This window comes from Citrus clementina, unplaced genomic scaffold (assembly GCF_000493195.1).
Source record: "Citrus clementina cultivar Clemenules unplaced genomic scaffold, Citrus_clementina_v1.0 scaffold_4, whole genome shotgun sequence".
NCBI lineage: Eukaryota > Viridiplantae > Streptophyta > Magnoliopsida > Sapindales > Rutaceae > Citrus > Citrus x clementina.
The window spans coordinates 20,883,159-20,901,151 of NW_006262274.1; the positions used below are offsets into that span (position 1 = coordinate 20,883,159).

The window sequence follows — 17,993 nt, forward strand, 5'->3', positions numbered from 1 at the left end:
GCCCCTCACGGCCGGCCATTTATTAGCTCTCTATGTGATAATATACACTCAATTCTTAAATCACCTGCATGCTTGGAAAATGGTGGAGGCAATGGTACGTTTATATAGGACAATGTATGAAATGAACAAGAAAGAAAAAGGAAGCCTATACATGGTTAATTATATTGAAGTTAATGAATTATATGTACTGATGCAAGTTGTTTACAGAATCTAGTTAATTATGAGTTGTTAAGAATAATGCAAGTAATTACACAAGAGCTGGATTTTCTATTTTTTTGCTTTTGCATTTATTGTATGCAACTAATTGCTGGATAGGAGATTTAGCATGTGTGCTTTCTTTTTTTTTTTTTTTTGGTCTTATCCACGAGGTATCCTGGGAAGGGCCCCAACTGTGGGAGGCACCTTTAAGCCCGTACCACAACCCAGACTAGAAGTCCCCGCTCGAACCGGGAGGCACAGGTTCTCCCAACAAAGGCGACTTCCCTGCGACTCGAACTGGGGAGCAAACCCAGTCAAGCCACTTAAGGGGACTCCATTGCCAGTGGAGCCAACACTTTGTTGGTTGTGTGCTTTCTTTTCAATGCAATGAGCCAGCCTTAGTGGAAATTCAATTAATTATGAAGTTGTAATTTGTAAAAAGTAATAATAAGTAATTAATCATCAATAATAAATGTATTTTACTTTTGAGAAATCTTTAACTGGTTTACTAGTTAAACCACATACGAATCTAATATTAGAATTTTATGACAATTAAGAAATTTTTTAAAATTTTGTCTACTAGATTCTTTTTCTCATTAATCTACTAATCACAGGTTTTGATTTGATTTTTACTTATAACTTAAGGAGGAGGGCATTCTTCATCCGAGTTTTACGTCACTGTGTTATCTTTGCTTCCTTTATCTTGATTTAATTTCTTCAACAAATTGATTAATCATTAAAAATGATGAAACAGGAAGTAAAACTGGCATACGATTAATGTATTTGAACAACTTACAACCTCAATGACACTAATTATTTCATGCTTTGATGAATAAATATGATTATATTTAAATGCTATTTATCCTGTCTTAACTGATAATTGTCTCATGATTTCATCTCGATAGAGTTTAGCAATTTTATAAAAATTAAATGAAATAATTAAAATTCAACAACTGAAACTATGGAGTTAGCACCTCCTTAGTCTCATCATCGAGGTCGAGGTCTTTTTGTAGCTGTAAGAATTTGTTTATTTACTCTTTTTGTTGTTTTCAGATTTTTAGATTGGGTTTAGGTCCCAACAATCATATCTGGTTGTATTTATTTATTTTCAATTAATTCAATGTTAAAATTATACATTAAACTTTATCCAATCTAACGTTGCATCAAACATGAGACAACACCAATAATTCAATGTCAAAATTATATATAAAACTTTGTCCAATCTTATATTACATCAAACATAAGACAAAACCAATATAATGTTATGTTAAATTACACAAGATAATCCTAAATAAAATTCAATTTAGACCAATTCTTCATTGCCCAACCCAATTGAAGAAAGTCGGAAACCAAACCTACCCATCTTGCATTGTTACAGTGTTTGGCAGAGCATGAACCTCATTATGGGCCAAGTCAACAACACTAGATCCTGTCCATGACACAAACGAAGCCCATCAAAAGTGAACCAAAACTCATCCCACCGACAAAGTTAGGATGATTGGTCCATTTTTCTTTTTCTTTTTTTTTTTAATCTTTAAATAGAAATCCTTATCATAAGAGGATTTAAATTCGTCAGAACCGGAAGTTTCCGCGTGAATCTACAATTGAAGAAAAAAAAAAAAAGAAATCCTTTACCGCTTCCTACAAACTTGTAGTATGTTGCTCCAATTGGTTACGTACCCTCTCGTCTAGGCATTTCCTCAAACGCCTTCGTTACAACCATAACTCATGTCTTCTTCTCTTCCTCCTGCTTCGTCTTCGTCTAATAAAATATTAGAATTAGAAGAACAAAGATCAAGTGCGTTGAAATCTTTTAATTCAAAAAATCGGGGACGTATTGATTTTGAAGATGGATATGTGCCGGTAGGGATTCGTTTCTTTCCGCGTGATCATCAAGTAATTCAGCCTTATCTTCTAAGCAAGATCTTGGGCACTAAGCATACTCCGCTGTATCCCATTAAAGACATGGATTTGTCTACGTTTGATCCTAACGACGTCGTATTCGGTAGGCCAGCCGCTTTAATTTTTCTTGATTACGGTTTAAATTCTTTTTTCAGTATTTGTTGAAATTACATGGATATTTTAATTTTTAGAACACTAATGTCGCACGTTGGAGGAAAAGTGAGAAGCAATTATTTTTGTATCTCGAGATACATGTGCTTGAAGATCATGTATGAAGAGCTGGTCTCATTTAAGCCAAACATTCATAAGTTCATTAAAAAGCTTCCTTTGCTATGCGATTGTTAGGGTGTTTTAGGCTTACTTTGAGGAATTGCCAAGCTTAGCACTAAAGCCGCTAGTATCCGAACTAATCAGTACGGTGATAATATTATTTTTCTATCAAATAATAACACACCATTTATCTTGTTTGTTTTGCAGACGAGAGATGCAGGGCAAATGAGACTTATTTTTATGCGTGGTTAGTTAATAAACGTGGAAAGGGAATGGTGCAGAGGGTGGTTACGAAGCGCGGGTACTGGGAGGCTGATGGTGTCGATGTGCCTGTATATTCTGACAGGGAAATGAAGGTGATGGTGGGGTTTAAGAAAAATTGGACTTTTTATTTGGGGACAGAGCCCGAAGGGCAAAAGAGCGCCTGGTCTATGACCGAGTACAGAGTCAATCCCCGTTTAATTCCTGCGGATCAAATGAATGACGATGTCAAGACCAGAATTGTGAGTTACGCTGTATGCAAAATAACAAAAGCCTAAAAGCTAAGCAGATTAGACTACACAAGTTTGATTTCGTTTTACGTTTTCTTTCTTCGGATGCAAGGATGATGATGAAAGAATTTAATAAAGCAAGCAATTTCTTGGATGAATTCTCCATCTCTCTTGATGAGTTTCCATGGATGCCCAGTATGTGATATGATTTACTTCAATAAAGAATCAATCTACATGGCCAATGTTTTCTCATCACGACGAATTCAAAGTAAAATCCTAACGGGGTTTTAACAGAGAATTCAAAATCCAAACCCCTTATCACTGCAACAAATAACGATTTGAACTCCAAACCTTTTATCACTACAACAAATAGCGATTTGAACTCCAAATCCTCTCATCTACTAGCAAAATGCCTAACTGGAACCTCAAAACCTCTTTTTGTCCCGTCCCAGCTATCAGAAGTGGACATTTTACTGCCTATAATATGACATGCAAGAGATTATTATTACAAGAGATTATGTAATACGAAAGATTGCGACAGTTAAATCAACGAGTATACTCCTGACAGACCTATATTTTGAAGATCAGAAATGAAAACAGTTTTGAAAAACACTAGTAAAAGGCTAGTGATCATGAAGTGATCCAGAATACCGGTGTAATTCGTCCGAATCTACTGAATATTTTGATCCAAACCCAGCTCATCCCATTCAGAAGTCAACCAAAATCCGCTATTTTTAAGTGTGACCCACAGTCACAGAGTCGTCTCTTCTTAAATTGGAAAGAGAGGATTCCAAAATTAAAAACAAAAATGAAAAATCCGAATTCGACCATGAAAAGGATGGAAGAAAACTTAAATATGAAAAAATAGCACAACATGGCCACAAAAAACAATAGCGGAAGTTTAGAATTGTCCTCCAGCTATTGATGTGTCCTATGCGATTGTTTGATTCTTCTGAGCCTTCTGTAATCTTCTGATAGTGTATTTTGTTACATTACATAATCTCAGGGGCCAAGTAATTGTTTACCATTTCCTTTATATTTTATTTTTCCATCAAAGATGATATGATGGTAGTTATAATTAGTCATTATAGCAGCTGTTAGTTGGCACTTATTTCTCTAAATGTGTTAAAATTCAGCTTAATGAAATGTTGGTCCACGTACTGAAAACACTTTTTAGAAGACACCTTAGGTATCCAACAAAGGATTCAATTTCGGCAGAAAGTCTCCGCGTAGACAAACAGTTAGAAGGTATCTTTGTCTCCAATACAAAAACATCCATTTGCCGCGTCCTATAAATATATGCAGTAAGTCCCTCATTCAACACTCCTGTAACAGCACATGGCTTCTTTAGGGCAACAACAAAAACAAAAACAATTAGAAGATGTTTTGAATCTTAATTAATTTGCTAGATTATTATAATTATTATAATTAATATACTTAATTTGCTATCTCTGCTGACGAGCATGAAAAATAATTAAGATTAGTATAATAATTAAGATTAGTATCTCCACTAGATTGGTATTTCTTTCTTACAATGAACTTCAAAAAAAAAAAAAAACTACAAATAATTAAAGAAATAATTTTAATCTTTAAAAGAAACTAACCTTGTCACTTGTGTTGTCAGTGGTGAGAACAAGCGTGGCACGTCACCCTTCGCACTCTGTCGGATCATTTCGTACATTCGAATGTTAGTTTTAATTCATTAAAATTAAGGGTGGAGATCTTCATCCTTACATCGAATGGACAATTTAAAAAAATAGATTATTGATACTGTAAAAATTAATACAATATCATAGAAATTTTTCTATTTTAAATTAAATCAAAAGTGCCTTTCATCTAAAATTGATACTGGTTTACTCACTTAATGCAACCACAAAATTATTGCAAAGTTGGAATATAAAATTTGTACCCTATCTTCTTTTAACATTTTTCATTATTTATTTACAATATACATAATCTTAGTAGAACTAAAATTCAATTCTGATTTTTATTTTAAATATAAAAGAAACAAGTCAACGGTAAGACAACAACATCGGCGTCACTAAGACTTGTCGTCTTCAGAGAATCTACAGAGACAATCACAATGAGATGAGGAAGAAGAAAGCAATTGTTAGCTTACTCAACAAGTTATTTATGAAAATTGACACGACTCAAAAGTGTTACTACTTATAAGTATAAGAGTGTTTACTTATAATATAATCCAGTGAGTCCGATGTCGAACCATAAAGAATTGAAAATCTAGTAGTCAATTTGTTAAATAAATAAAATTAATTGCAGGAAGATAAATTACATGAAATCAATTTAAAATTATGCTAAGGTTATGAGATTCACTCTCAGTATTCAAACTATATTTTTAATACTCTTTCATTTTTATATTTTGCTTCACTTTTATCAGTTAATTATTATATCATTTAATTCCTAACTAACTATGTGTGTGGATAAATATGGAATCAAGTACCTAATATGCCATAACTCTATTAATGTATCGACATTATTTCAAAATACCATACAAATCAAAGGAAATCTATAAATTAACATGACATAAAAATAATCAAAAAAGAATTAAATAAACTTAAAACTCACTTGAGAAAGTAATTAATTTTATAATTTGAAACATTGAGCTTTACATTTCGCCTCAACTTAATAAAATTAACTACTTATATTGAAAGAAAATAAAACACTCTTTTTATTTGACAAACTTTTAAAATATATTACAATAAAATTAATTACACCAGAAATAAGAAAGAAAGAAAGAAAGATTTACTCAACTTCACTCCGTCTCTCTCAACTTCTCCTCTCCCGCTTGCATCCCCTGTCTTTATTATTATTATTATTATTATTATTTTATAAATATATATATACATTGAGAGGTATGATGGTCAGGTGGCAAGATGGCCGCTTGACCATCACGAGCATGGTTGCTCACCTTTTTTATTATTTTATTATTTTTATTTTAAAAAAATATTTATTAATTACATACATTTCAAATTGCTCTAGCAATTCTTCTTTGTTTTTGCTTTAAATTCCAATTTCATCTTTATTCCTGAAAAATATTTACAAGATAAAAATTAACATATTGCAAATTAATTTAACATAAAAATTTATTAGACGAGCATTCATATAATTTATAAGTTATGAGAACATTAATCAACATTTTAAGTGAAAAACTAATAATTTTATCCTTATTGCATGTACACTTTTAAGTTTTTATCAAAAGCAATCAAAAAAACAAGTTGGATTTACCATTGATCAAGTGTCGCTTTTTCGCTGCACAAGGACGAGCTAATCATGCATTCAACTGCCAGCTAACAAGATGATAGGGCCACCAATTCCAAATGAATATTATTAGAGAGATCAATATGTACTCCTATGATTTTCATCAACTCCCCATCAGTATGTTATTTTTCTGTTTGCAATGATACATAATACTGTTTTGATATATATGTTGTGTCAAGCCAGACTAAACGGACTACACAATGGTTTTTAGAAGGCTACTGGTAAATATAAAAAGATATTTTGTGGCTAAACAAGAGTTGGGTTAAGAAATTTTCCATCTTCTATCTGGGAACTCATCGAGAGGGATAAGAAGTAGCTGGATGCTTGGATTATACATGAATTTATAGCTAATCCCTTGTATATTCTTGCTAATGCAATGAACAAATCCATTCAAAGCAATCTAATTAACGAGTCACAACCCTGAATCAAAGTAGTAATTATTAGCACGAAAGTTGAAATGAAGTATAAGCTTTAATTGATTATTAGGATTTTTGGAAGCAGCTTTGTGGTAGTTTACTTGACAGTATTGTTTTGGTTTAATATATATGTTGCAGATTGAGACTTATATGGTAGGTAAAATTCATTACAAGCAAGATAACAACAAGCATATGAAAGCCAAGAAACAAAGAAATCAGAAACAGGGCCAGTTCTGACCTTTGAATGAGATGGTGCCCAAATTTATAGCATGTAGCAGGGTTAAAGGACCACCGTCATGTATGAGGATGACAAACACATATCCGTAAATTCTAACAAACACTTCCAGCAGAATCGATTTAAGGATAATTTTACTGTTTTGATTTCTTTATATGTTTTGTGGGTGCCATTGCACCACAGAGTCTTGATTTTGTAGAAATAGAATAGATGAAGTTATCCCGCATCAATTTAGGAAGGGACCGTTAGTGAGTTTATAAGAGTGAAAAAAAATCTCAATTCTTGAACTAATTTTTCAATTGAGAGAGAGAGGTTTAAGACCACCTAATATCGGTATTAAAGTTCAGGTTCACCAACAATCTATAAGGTATTAGAGCTCAAGTTCACTAACAATCTAATAAGGAGAACGAGTGTCTCTATACTTTTGACCCCAAGGCCAAATATGTGAGACAGAGATTGTTGGTTGGGGGGAGGGGGGCCTTACCCCTCCCAATACCACTTAACAAGAACCATGCACATATCTTTATTATCTTTTTGGGAGTTAAATTTAGTAATTATTATCTTCTCACGACTTAAATTTAGTAACTGAAAATGTATCATAAGCTGAATGATTGATATTATATTTATATGGAACTATGATACAACCTCCATCAATTTCCGGAAAAAGTTGTGTTAGTGATTTAATGCAATGATTTGGATTAAAATTTTCAGATATATATATATATATATATATATATATATATATATATATATATATATATATATATATATATATATATATATATATGAGTGCTGCTATTTGCCCCGAAATCGCACCCCGAAATTAAAACGCACCGTTTGTTCTGAGTTAATCACGTGTCTTGCTTTATAAAGGAAAAAGTTGGGGAAAGAAAAAGCAAAAGTTGTTTCTTCACGTTTCTTCAGTCAAACACGTGGGCCTAACTTGTTAAAAAGTTGGGGAAAGAAAAAGCAAAAACAACGTTTCTTTGTTATTTCCTTTGAAATTTTGTCTCCACACGTGTTGTCCAATTTTGTCTTCACTTTCCATTTCACTTCTCTAGTTAGCAGTACTCTGAGCTTTCACTTTCCATTTCACTTTCCTGTTGTCAAATTTTGTCTTCACTTTCCATTTCACTTCTCTAGTTAGCAGCACTCTGAGCTTTCACTTTCCATTTCACTTTCCCGTAAAGCAAGGTAAACATTTTGCTTTCACTTTTCATTTCTCTTTCCAGTTAGCAGCACTCTTTTTCTTCAGGCAGATTCGTCACTTAAGTCATTTAGATCTGAACTCAACTCTTGTTCGATGGTTCGTTCTCTTGCTCTCGTTCAATTTTCGTTATTGTGTTTGATGCATGTATCATCATCTGATGGGTGGTTTTTATGCTGGCTTCTTGTGGTAGAGGTAGCTTTATTTATTTAATTATTTTTGGTTAATTGAATTAGTTATCGAGTCGGATACTGTGGGTGTGGTTGCTATAACATTTTGTAAATTACAAAAATTAAATTGGACAGATTTTACATATTTCGCTTGCTATCAAGTCGGATACTGGATTTGGATGTTTGGAATAATGAATATCGGTTGTGCTTTGCTGCTACTGTGCTTAGATCCTTAATTATCTGTGTTATGCTTGTTTTGGTCATTTCTTCTGGGGAGGTGGTGTTCTGTTTCTTCAGGGTTGAAACAGAGGGTTGCTTGGTGTTTGGTTATGAACATAGTGATTTTTTGTTTGACTTACTCTTACTTCTTCTATTTTTTATTAATTTTTTATTAGTTAAAAATGTTTAGATTAGTATGTTTTTTATGTATGCCTGAATTGATTGGCTTATTTGAGTTTGATTAAAATGCTAAATAAATGGTGGAAGCAAGGAATTGAAAATTTGATGATAGTTTGTTATTATTGTAGGAACTTGATGTAGTTATATTTGAATGGACGAATATTGCTTCAGTACATGAATCATTATGGGCAACAGATACCATGCTTGTTTAGCAACATGAGCAACCAATCTCGAGAGAGCTTTTCTCATGTTTCTATTTTATTTTCCTCCAGCCCTAGGAATTGGACACTTTGACACCCTGGGAATTTAATTTCTGTTTTATTTGTGTGTAACTGGTGCTGTAATTGTTGTATGTTCTAATTTATTTTCGATTTTTTTTCTGTTTCGTAGTTTCAGAAATCAATTAACCACAATGTCAACTAGCACAAGTGAAATTCGAAACTCACAGCAGCTATGTAACGGATGCGGTAATTACATGGAGTTATTAACGTCACGTACAACAAAGAATCCAAATCGTAAATTTTGGCTTTGTAAAAGATGTAATAATTTTCAATGGGCTGAAGATCGTAAACCAAGCGAAGAGAAAGTTGATTTGTTAGTGGAGGAGGTTAGAAAGTTAGCATTAGAGATTGAGTGTTTGTCCGTTAAATTCCAATTATTGTATGATAACGAACTTCGAAGGAGACAGACACCAAAATATGATTACATTAAAATACTTGTAATTGTTGTGATATGTTATCTATTCAAGTGTTATTTTTAAGTTTTATTATTTTGTACTATGTATTAATTTGCAATTGATTAATTGATTAGTTGATGTCAATTGTTTCTTTATCCCATGGCAATTTCTAGTTTTGTGAATTTCCAAGAAATTTCCTTCGTGTTTTCACTTGTTTATTTTGGAACTAGCTAAGAAATTTATTGACATAATGTACATGCGGAATTTGAACATAACGTTCTTGCATGGCAAAATCTTCATACTTGAAATCGTGATATTCAAGAAAGCAAAAAAAAAAAAATCACATTTTGGCTTCATTTATTCATGCTTTCATGGTCTTTTCAACTGATTCTGAAATAGAGCAAAAGAAGAAAAATTGTCAATTTAAAATGCTGTAGAATAAATGAGTCTTTGTCCAGCACAACTAAATAGGATCAAAATCATACAACCATTCTTAGTTTTGGCACCAATTAAAATTTCAGCCTTCTGTGGGGCAAAATAATACATCAAAACACAAGCTAGTTTTAATCATGTGTTGGGATCATTTGCTGAAAATTCCGTCTGATTGGCATCCTCGAAATCTTGTTGTAAAAATTGTTGGAAGTTTACATGAGGAACTCTTCCATAATTTATCCAAGGCTGATAGTAAGGGGGGAAAAAACATGTTGTGGGAGTGGCTGTTAAAAGAAAATGTCCATTAAATTAATAAACAAATGACAATAAAACAACACTAACATGTATATATAAAAAAAAATTTACCATAGCCATATTGTCTGATTGTGTTGGGATTGCAGTAGCCGCCTGAGAAGATGAATCATGTGCCTCCAAATGCTACGAAAGTAAGCAAGAAACATTTAAATTTTATTCAATTTATATGAAATTAATTTGCATTGAATTAATTAAAAATGAATGCAATAGAATTACCTCTGCAGTTGTACTCAATGAAGTATTGTTCGACTTATGTTTTGGCTTTTTAAATTGTTTTTGCTTTCTTTGAGAAGGTGGCCGACCTTTACGACGAGATACTACTGGATCCTGAATGATTTCCGCACAACTTCCTGACCCACCAGCAGCAGTTACATCTTCGCTTTGACATCGAACATTCAACGATACATCCTTAATTGCCTTTTCAATCCAAGTCAAAACACTTTTATGACTTTCTTCATGTTTTGAAGCAACATCAGCAACATCATAAAAAGCAGCACACTCTTCTTTATATCGCTGGTGTTCAATGCTCGAGCTTCTCACATCATAACTGACTTTCACTCGACTATAACATCTCCGCACATCTTTCCTCCATCTCCGTATAATATACTTCTCAGGAAGAAATGTTACACGGGTACGTATCATCACTGCAATGGCGTGTCTACAAACAATTCCTCTACATTCAAACATTGCACACGCACAACGAATTTCACCGTCGTCCCTTTCAAAAATAACTTGAAAAGTCTTCTCTTTACTCTTTCCATCATTTTCGATGACTTCATATTTTGATCCCCCACAACTGAAAACCTCACAGTACATCTTATCCATCAGCTGCTGTTGAAATTCTTGAAACTTGGAAATAGTATATACTTCCTCAACTTGTTTTTCCATTGCGAAATTAGTACGGCATGGCATCCGTTGGCTGAAGCACCTAGCATCTGCTTGCCGCTCTTTTTCAATTTTACTTTCCATTGCTTTCTCGTATTTCTCCACAAATTGCTTCAAAGTTGTTTTTGAATTAACATACCCATCAAAAAAAGCATTCATACTCTCACTACGTTGAGTGGTTGACATGCCAGCCCAAAAAGTTGTTTTCACAAAACATGGAATCCAACGATATCTTTCCTCATATAAACCATTTAACCATTGATTATCAGCAATATCATATTTATCTAACATGTCATGCCAAGCTTCCTCAAATTCAATAGGAGTCTGTGAATCATAAACAACAGCATGCAATGAAAATCTAATGGCATGATATTCTGCATACCTTCCCAACTTCTCGGGCACCTTTTCAAAATATGCCACAAACACCATCGATGCCTAGTATTTGGAAAAACAATCTCAATTGCATTTTGCATCGCTCTGTCTTGGTCTGTGATGATTCCAAGGGGAGGAGAGCCGGACATACATGATAGCCATGTGTGAAATAACCACGTAAACGTCTCTGTATCCTCATGCGAAATCAACCCACATCCTAACAAAATAGACTGACCGTGATGATTAACTCCAACAAAAGGAGCAAATGGCATGTCATATTTATTCATAAGGTACGTGGTGTCAAATGTAACAACATCTCCAAAGTCTTTGTAGGCTGCCCTACTTCTTGGATCTGCCCAAAATACATTGTTTAACCGACCCTCCTCATCCAAGTCAAGACTGAAGAAAAATCCATCATTTTCTGCTTGCATTTTCTGAAAATATTTCTGAATTGCAGCCGCATCCCCTTCTCTAAGCCTTAATCGCCTTGCTTTATTAACATAATTTCTAGCATCTTTTTCTAAGAATGCGACATTTTCATAGCCACCAGCCTCAACGACAATAGACTTGAAACTTTGAGCCATTCTAATTCCTTCTTCTTCATTTATTTCCAGTTGCTTTTTTACATAAGGACTAATGGTACGGTTGCATCGATAATACCTACTCTTGCTCGGACTTATAGCATGGTTGTGTTCAAGGACAAAATTTCCAATTATCCATTTTCCACCAACAAAACGTCATCCAATTTTAGCATTGCATCCAATTTTCTGATTAGGTTGAAGCCGCAAAACCTGATTGGATTTGCCTTTGGACTTGCCGTTTCGCCCGCAACTAAATGTCACATATCTCATATTCCCGTCATCCCCTTTTTTACAAGATCTCCGCATCACTGGAAATCCCTCTTGTTGGCCATAAGCTTTGTAATATTCAAACATTTCATCTGGACTATTAAAACACATCCCAACCGTAGGCTCTTCCACCAAATTTTCATTATTTCCTTCAAAATTAGCCTCCTGTAAATCTTGAAATTCCTCTACTTCATCAACCTCCACTTCATCAACCTCTAATTCATCAATCTCGTCCATTATTGCTGCAAATTTAATAAATTGTACCAAAATTGATTATTATTAATTACTTATCCCTAATTTATTAAGTTTATAAACAAATAAAAAAATAAATAAATATTATTAATTAACGATTCAGCAAATTAATTATTATTAATTACTTATCCCTAATTCATTAAGTTTACAAACAAATAAAAATATAAATAGATTTTTTTAGTTAACGATTCAACAAATTAATTATTATTAATTACTTATCCCTAATTCATTAAGTTTACAAACAAATAAAAATATAAATAGATATTTTTAATTAACGATTCAGCAAATTAATCATTATTAATTACTTATCACGACTCAACAAATTGAAATAAATAAAATACAATAATTTGCATACAAATGCTCACGGTTAAGTAAATTTAAATATATATACTCATGGTTGAGCTCACAAATTAAAATAAAACATCTCAAGATTCATAAATTAAAATGAAACAACTCAATAAATTAATGTAGAAAGAATAAATACTTACAAGTTTCGTAATGTAGAGTTTTGTAAAGCAATGAACTCCCCTCTCTTTCAGATCTGCCCGAATGCAAAGTAAATAGCGAAGAAGGAAATGAGTAACAAAGAAGAAGGAAATAACAAAGAAACGTTGCTTTTGCTTTTTCTTTCCCCAACTTTTTAGCAAGTTAGGCCCACGTGTTTGACTGAAGAAACGTGAAGAAACAGCTTTTGCTTTTTCTTTCCCCAACTTTTTCCTTTATAAAGCAAGACACGTGATTAACTCAGAGCAAACGGTGCGTTTTAATTTCGGGGTGCGATTTCGGGGCAAATAGCTTTTTCCTATATATATATATATACCTTACTGACACAGCTTAGTTAGGGCCTTTGATGAGCTAAAATTTTTTTAACATACTACTCCTAAACCAACATACATGCATGAAAATATATGTATATCTAATAGTGTTCTTCATATATGTATCCAAAACTTGGGATTGGGATAGTTTGGAGGTATTGAATAAGAGAATAACAAGAGATCCTAGTCAAGCGGCACTACTGTTAATTTATCATACACCACCCCCCCCCCCCCCCCCCCCCCCCCCCCCCTCCCCCTTTTCAATCTTTGTATATAGTTGCAAAATAGACCTCATAAATTAGCAATCAGCCTTAATACCTGCGTCACGTAATAACCTACGTTTCCTGCTTAGAAATCCAACCACTTGATAACGTATGTCATAACATTAAAATTAGGAATTTACAAAGGGGTCAAGTCAAAGTATGCAGTAGATCTATTTATTTAATTATTTTAATCACAGAAATTCAAATCCTTGAGAGACAAAGAGTAATACGATTTTCCCGAAGAAGAAATCAGAATCCTAGGGGGATTCGGATTCTTTAGAGTTAAGACAAGAAAAAAATTCCGAGAATCTCGCTTAGTATATAAATGTATGTAAGATTAGAGACATTGAGATCTAGAAAACACTAGCTTACTGTTACTGATAAGCTCGTCTTCATGGCTTTGCTAGACATTGTCTCCTACTCGCAGCAAACTTCAGGCGCCACTAGTAACAATAATTTGTTAGCGTATTCAATTTCAGGGGGTCGCGGAAGTAACCAAGATGATGAAGAGTATAATTTACCTTTGGGATATCGGTTTTCACCGCGTGGTAACGAGCTAATTACCCATTACCTTATTAAGAAGATATCTGGCCAACAGCTTCCTGCCAATATTATTAGAGAAATTGATTTGTATGCTTTTGATCCCCATCAACTTCCAATCAGTAAGTTGGAGTTAGAGTTTGCTCACTTTTAGTTGAAAAAAAGAAAGCTAAATTAATTTTATGGTAAAATGTGTATAGCTAATTTAGAGATGTGTGGATGCAGGTGAATTCAAGTATGGGAAACCAGATGAGGCGTATTTCTTCACCCGACCAGGAAAGCGGAGACGGACAAGTAGTGGTTACTGGAAGCCTACTGGTCGAGATTTGCCAATCCTGAGTGGGAAAGCGATTGTTGGATTCAAGAGAATTTTGATCTTCTACGAGGGAAAGGCGCCTAGAGGGATCAAGACTCCCTGGGTCGTGCATGAATTTAGAGTAAATCCCTTGTATTTTTCGGCTATCAGAAGAAACAAGCTGGATGAAGACGTGAATGCCAAGGTGACTCGCGTATATATGCAGTAGTCGTTCACTTCAGCTTCATCTTTCAAATTACATTTATTATAGTTCAGTTGTATTCAATTTAGTTAACGCCGTACCTGCAATTATATAATTTCAGGTAGAGAGTTATATCGTATGCAAAATTCGGCACAAACGACAGAGACAAAGCGATAAATGCGGCACAAGTTCAAAAACACAGAAAGCAAATCAGTCAGCAGCAGAATCCCCTCTGAAGGAGACTGTGTAATTTGAATAAAAAGGAAATCAGTCAGCAGCAGAATCCCCTCTGAATAAAAAGGAAAATTAATCGAATTCAAGCAATTGAATTCGATTAATTTTCCTTTTTATTCAGTTTTTAACATGTTCCCTAAAATACTAAAATTACTTAGAATTCAGTTTAATTAATTTTTACGGAAAGATTCCTTAAAATAAATATTTAAAAAAAAAACGACATTCTAATTTTATGTATATTGTGTATGCTTTTGAATTGCGAAAATTGGTCAATTTAAAAATTAGCATGTCGCTTTGGATTTCAAGTTTTGCCCGTATTATGTTCATCTCGCTTTGGATGCGCAATTCTCATGATTTATTTTTGGACTCTTTCATATAAAGTTTGTGAAGCATTAGGTTTAGCTTCGGCAACAATAAATGATCCTTCTAAAATTCAGATCTTAGATTTGAATTTTAATAAGTGCGTGAGTTGATTAAAAATAAAATAAAATAAAATAATTTGTCTTTAAGATTATAGGAGATATAAAAAAAATAAATTAACAAGAATTTTATACTTTAAATAGCAAATATAAGAAAGAGCTAAAGTTCCTAAATGATATCCCAAGATTAATTGAAGACTTTAGCATTATTCTAAACTTAAATTTGGATATATACGAGATTCCTATTATATAATTTTAATATTTGCTGAAAGTCAGCACGGAAAGCCTTTGCAAATTACAAGAACCTAAATATAGCCAAAAGCTTCTAATATAATAATATATTCCTTGTTCAACCAACCGTGCTTAACCTATCTTCTTCTTCTTTTAAGTCGCATCACACATTCTCACTGAACTTGTGCGGTTATTATCCGTAACACTTCTTAAAAACTACTAACAAATCGACCAAGAGGCATTTGCAACAAAATATAACTATGAATATTATCGTTACACATCTAAAAATATTACTAAATTATCTTAGAGCATCACCAAAAAACTCTTCAAATAATATTTTATTACTTATTTGAAGAGCTACATCAACATTTAAGGCTCCAAAAGACACTTCAATTAAGATTCTTCAAATAAGAAATGATTCTCTCTCTTCAAATTTGAAGAGTTACTTTCTCCCTCTTCAATTTATATTTTATTACTTTTTATTGAAGAAAAATAGAAATATGCTTTAATTACTATTGACTTTTCCTTTAAAAAATAGTTATTTAATTAAAATAATATTAACTCATTTATATTTGAAGAGTCTTTTGGAGAACAATATCATTTTTCACTCATCTATTTACTACATAGGTAAGTAAATGAATATTTGAAAAGTACAATTTATAGAGCCTTTTAGAGATGCTATTAACTTTAGAATTATCTTACTAAAAAGAAACGACAAGGAACACTAAGGGCATGTTTGGTATTGTTTTTGAATCTGTATTTTATGAGAATAATAACGAAAATGAAAATGGTGTTTTGCAGTTACTGTATTTCGAATTTAAATATGCGTCTGGTATCATTTTCTGTATCTTATATTTTAAAACTGAAAACAGTAATATGCGTTTGGTAGACACAGTTGAAAATTATTAAAAACAGAGAATATGCGTTTGGTAGTGCTTTTTTCAAAAACAGTTTTTACTAATCATTTACATTATATTTATAGTTATAAAATAATTATTTAGCTAATACACACAAATACAACAAAATAATTTAACCAAATTTAATATAAAAAAATTACATGATAATAAAGTTTAAGAATTAACATTAATTAAAAAAAGTTTGACATTGTCATTGTTTTTACACTATATAATTAAGATATACATTACAACACATGATTTAAACAAAATAATTATAAAAAAATACATGACACACATTATGCATTACGTATGTAATCATGTCACATAAAAGCTGCAATTTCATCTCTTGTAGCATTCATCTCTGCGACACTTGCTGGAGACAAATCAATATTAGTAAGTGGCCTACTAGTGTCTCCTTCATCGTTGGTAACCAAATCTTACACATCAAAGTCCCCAAATAACCTATCACTTGCATTTTCTCGTCGAATAAAATTATGCAAAGCGCAACATGCAATTGAAATTAGACGTTGCTTACGCAAACTATAATTATTATCGTTTTTTGGTTTTGCAGGATCTAGGTTAACGAGAGGACAAGGAACGTTTTTTTGTAACTTTTTTTGTAAGGAATCAAATAGAATAATAAACATCATTGTTGTATCATAACTTTATCCTAAAGAATTAATAAAATATTTACATTTAAAAAAAAGAAAGAAAGAAAAAAGAAAAAAAAACTGGGCAGGCAGTAATTTACAAACATTACCAGAAGCAAAGGGAATTAATGGAATTGTGGATGGGACAACTAGTCGGCGAACGCGGTGAGGAAGTAATATGCGTGTAATTAATTAAACGCGGATTTGTAAAATTTGTCTAAATTTGTAATGACGGTGAGGTGATGAAAACACCGCGGCAGCAGCGAATGAAGCATTGTTTTCGTACGCGGCAGAAAACGCAAAACCAAAAAACGATAATAATCAAAGCGGTGGAGGATCTAGCAGCAGCAGGATCTAACAGCAGCAGCACGCGAGTGGAAGAGCAGCAGCAGCAGGATCTACCAGCAGCAGCAACGAACTGGAAGAGCAGCAACAGCAGCAACGAACTAGAAGTAGCTGGAGCAAATACCAAGTGAAGACAGCAGCTGCAACAGCCGAGATCGAGCAGCAGCAGCAACGGACTGGCAGATTGAGTTAGAGGGAGAGATATGTGTTGTGGATCTAGAGAAAGAGGAAGAAGAGAGTGATAGTGAGTACGGAGAGTTTAGATCGGGGACTTTGGGAGCTGTTGATGAAGAGAACACGAGCCGAGATTTGTTCTGTAGTTTGTTCTTGAGTGTGAACTGTAATTCATTTGAAAACGCATTAAAGACGTTTTCAACTTTACAACTGGAAAGCTAAATCCGAATTTTTTGTTTTATAATTTGTTTATGAGTTTAGCCCACCAAACATGTTTTTCAATTGTATTTATAAAACAAAAACGAAAATAGAGACTTGGAAATGGTATCAAACAGGCCCTAAAATTCATTGGAATATACAATCTTCAATTATTCTTTTGTTTTTCCCCCCGTTATGATAATCTCCCCGAGAAAGTTGATTTACTTTGTCGTTATAGCACAAAGTAAAGTATGGAGAGAGCGGAAATGGGTAAAGTGCACTGGTATTGTCGTCATATGTCGGATGAGCGAGATCCACGTGTCAAACGATAAGTTAAGGAAGCAAGTTAAAGAAGTTGGATGCGGCCCCGCGGAATCCAAGAGCCAA

General features: G+C 33.2%; 3 protein-coding genes across 3 annotated transcripts; 2 read left to right on the forward strand and 1 right to left on the reverse strand.

The window, feature by feature from the left end:
* Positions 1-1,810: 1,810 nt before the first annotated feature.
* LOC18044240 (NAC domain-containing protein 45) lies at positions 1,811-3,090 on the forward strand. Its single transcript, XM_006437901.2, has 2 exons — positions 1,811-2,203; positions 2,578-3,090. The coding sequence occupies exons 1-2, from the start codon at positions 1,927-1,929 to the stop codon at positions 2,907-2,909; spliced, it is 609 nt and encodes a 202-aa protein (XP_006437964.1). The 5' UTR covers positions 1,811-1,926; the 3' UTR covers positions 2,910-3,090.
* Positions 3,091-9,609: 6,519 nt separating this feature from the next.
* On the reverse strand, positions 9,610-11,828 carry LOC112099183 (protein FAR1-RELATED SEQUENCE 5-like). Its single transcript, XM_024186301.1, has 4 exons — positions 11,325-11,828; positions 10,204-11,196; positions 10,039-10,110; positions 9,610-9,630 (listed from the first exon to the last, which is right to left on the reverse strand). Exons 1-4 carry the CDS (start codon positions 11,826-11,828, stop codon positions 9,610-9,612), a joined length of 1,590 nt encoding a protein of 529 aa, XP_024042069.1.
* Positions 11,829-13,816: 1,988 nt separating this feature from the next.
* On the forward strand, positions 13,817-14,709 carry LOC18044241 (NAC domain-containing protein 2). Its single transcript, XM_006437902.2, has 3 exons — positions 13,817-14,084; positions 14,188-14,462; positions 14,581-14,709. Exons 1-3 carry the CDS (start codon positions 13,817-13,819, stop codon positions 14,707-14,709), a joined length of 672 nt encoding a protein of 223 aa, XP_006437965.2.
* Positions 14,710-17,993: the final 3,284 nt, after the last annotated feature.

Excerpts from the sequence above, each read along its gene's own strand:
- LOC18044241 (XM_006437902.2), top strand. The coding sequence starts at position 13,817 with ATGGCTTTGCTAGACATTGTCTCCTACTCGCAGCAAACTTCAGGCGCC. Across the intron at positions 14,085-14,187 it reads TCCCCATCAACTTCCAATCA|GTGAATTCAAGTATGGGAAA; the intron begins GTAAGTTGGAGT and ends GTGTGGATGCAG. Across the intron at positions 14,463-14,580 it reads ATGAAGACGTGAATGCCAAG|GTAGAGAGTTATATCGTATG; the intron begins GTGACTCGCGTA and ends ATATAATTTCAG.
- LOC18044240 (XM_006437901.2), top strand. The coding sequence starts at position 1,927 with ATGTCTTCTTCTCTTCCTCCTGCTTCGTCTTCGTCTAATAAAATATTA. Across the intron at positions 2,204-2,577 it reads TCCTAACGACGTCGTATTCG|ACGAGAGATGCAGGGCAAAT; the intron begins GTAGGCCAGCCG and ends TTTGTTTTGCAG.
- LOC112099183 (XM_024186301.1), bottom strand. The coding sequence starts at position 11,828 with ATGGCTCAAAGTTTCAAGTCTATTGTCGTTGAGGCTGGTGGCTATGAA. Across the intron at positions 11,197-11,324 it reads TGCAAAATGCAATTGAGATT|ACTCCTATTGAATTTGAGGA; the intron begins GTTTTTCCAAAT and ends TATGATTCACAG. Across the intron at positions 9,631-10,038 it reads AATCAGACAATATGGCTATG|AATCAGTTGAAAAGACCATG; the intron begins GTAAATTTTTTT and ends GCTCTATTTCAG.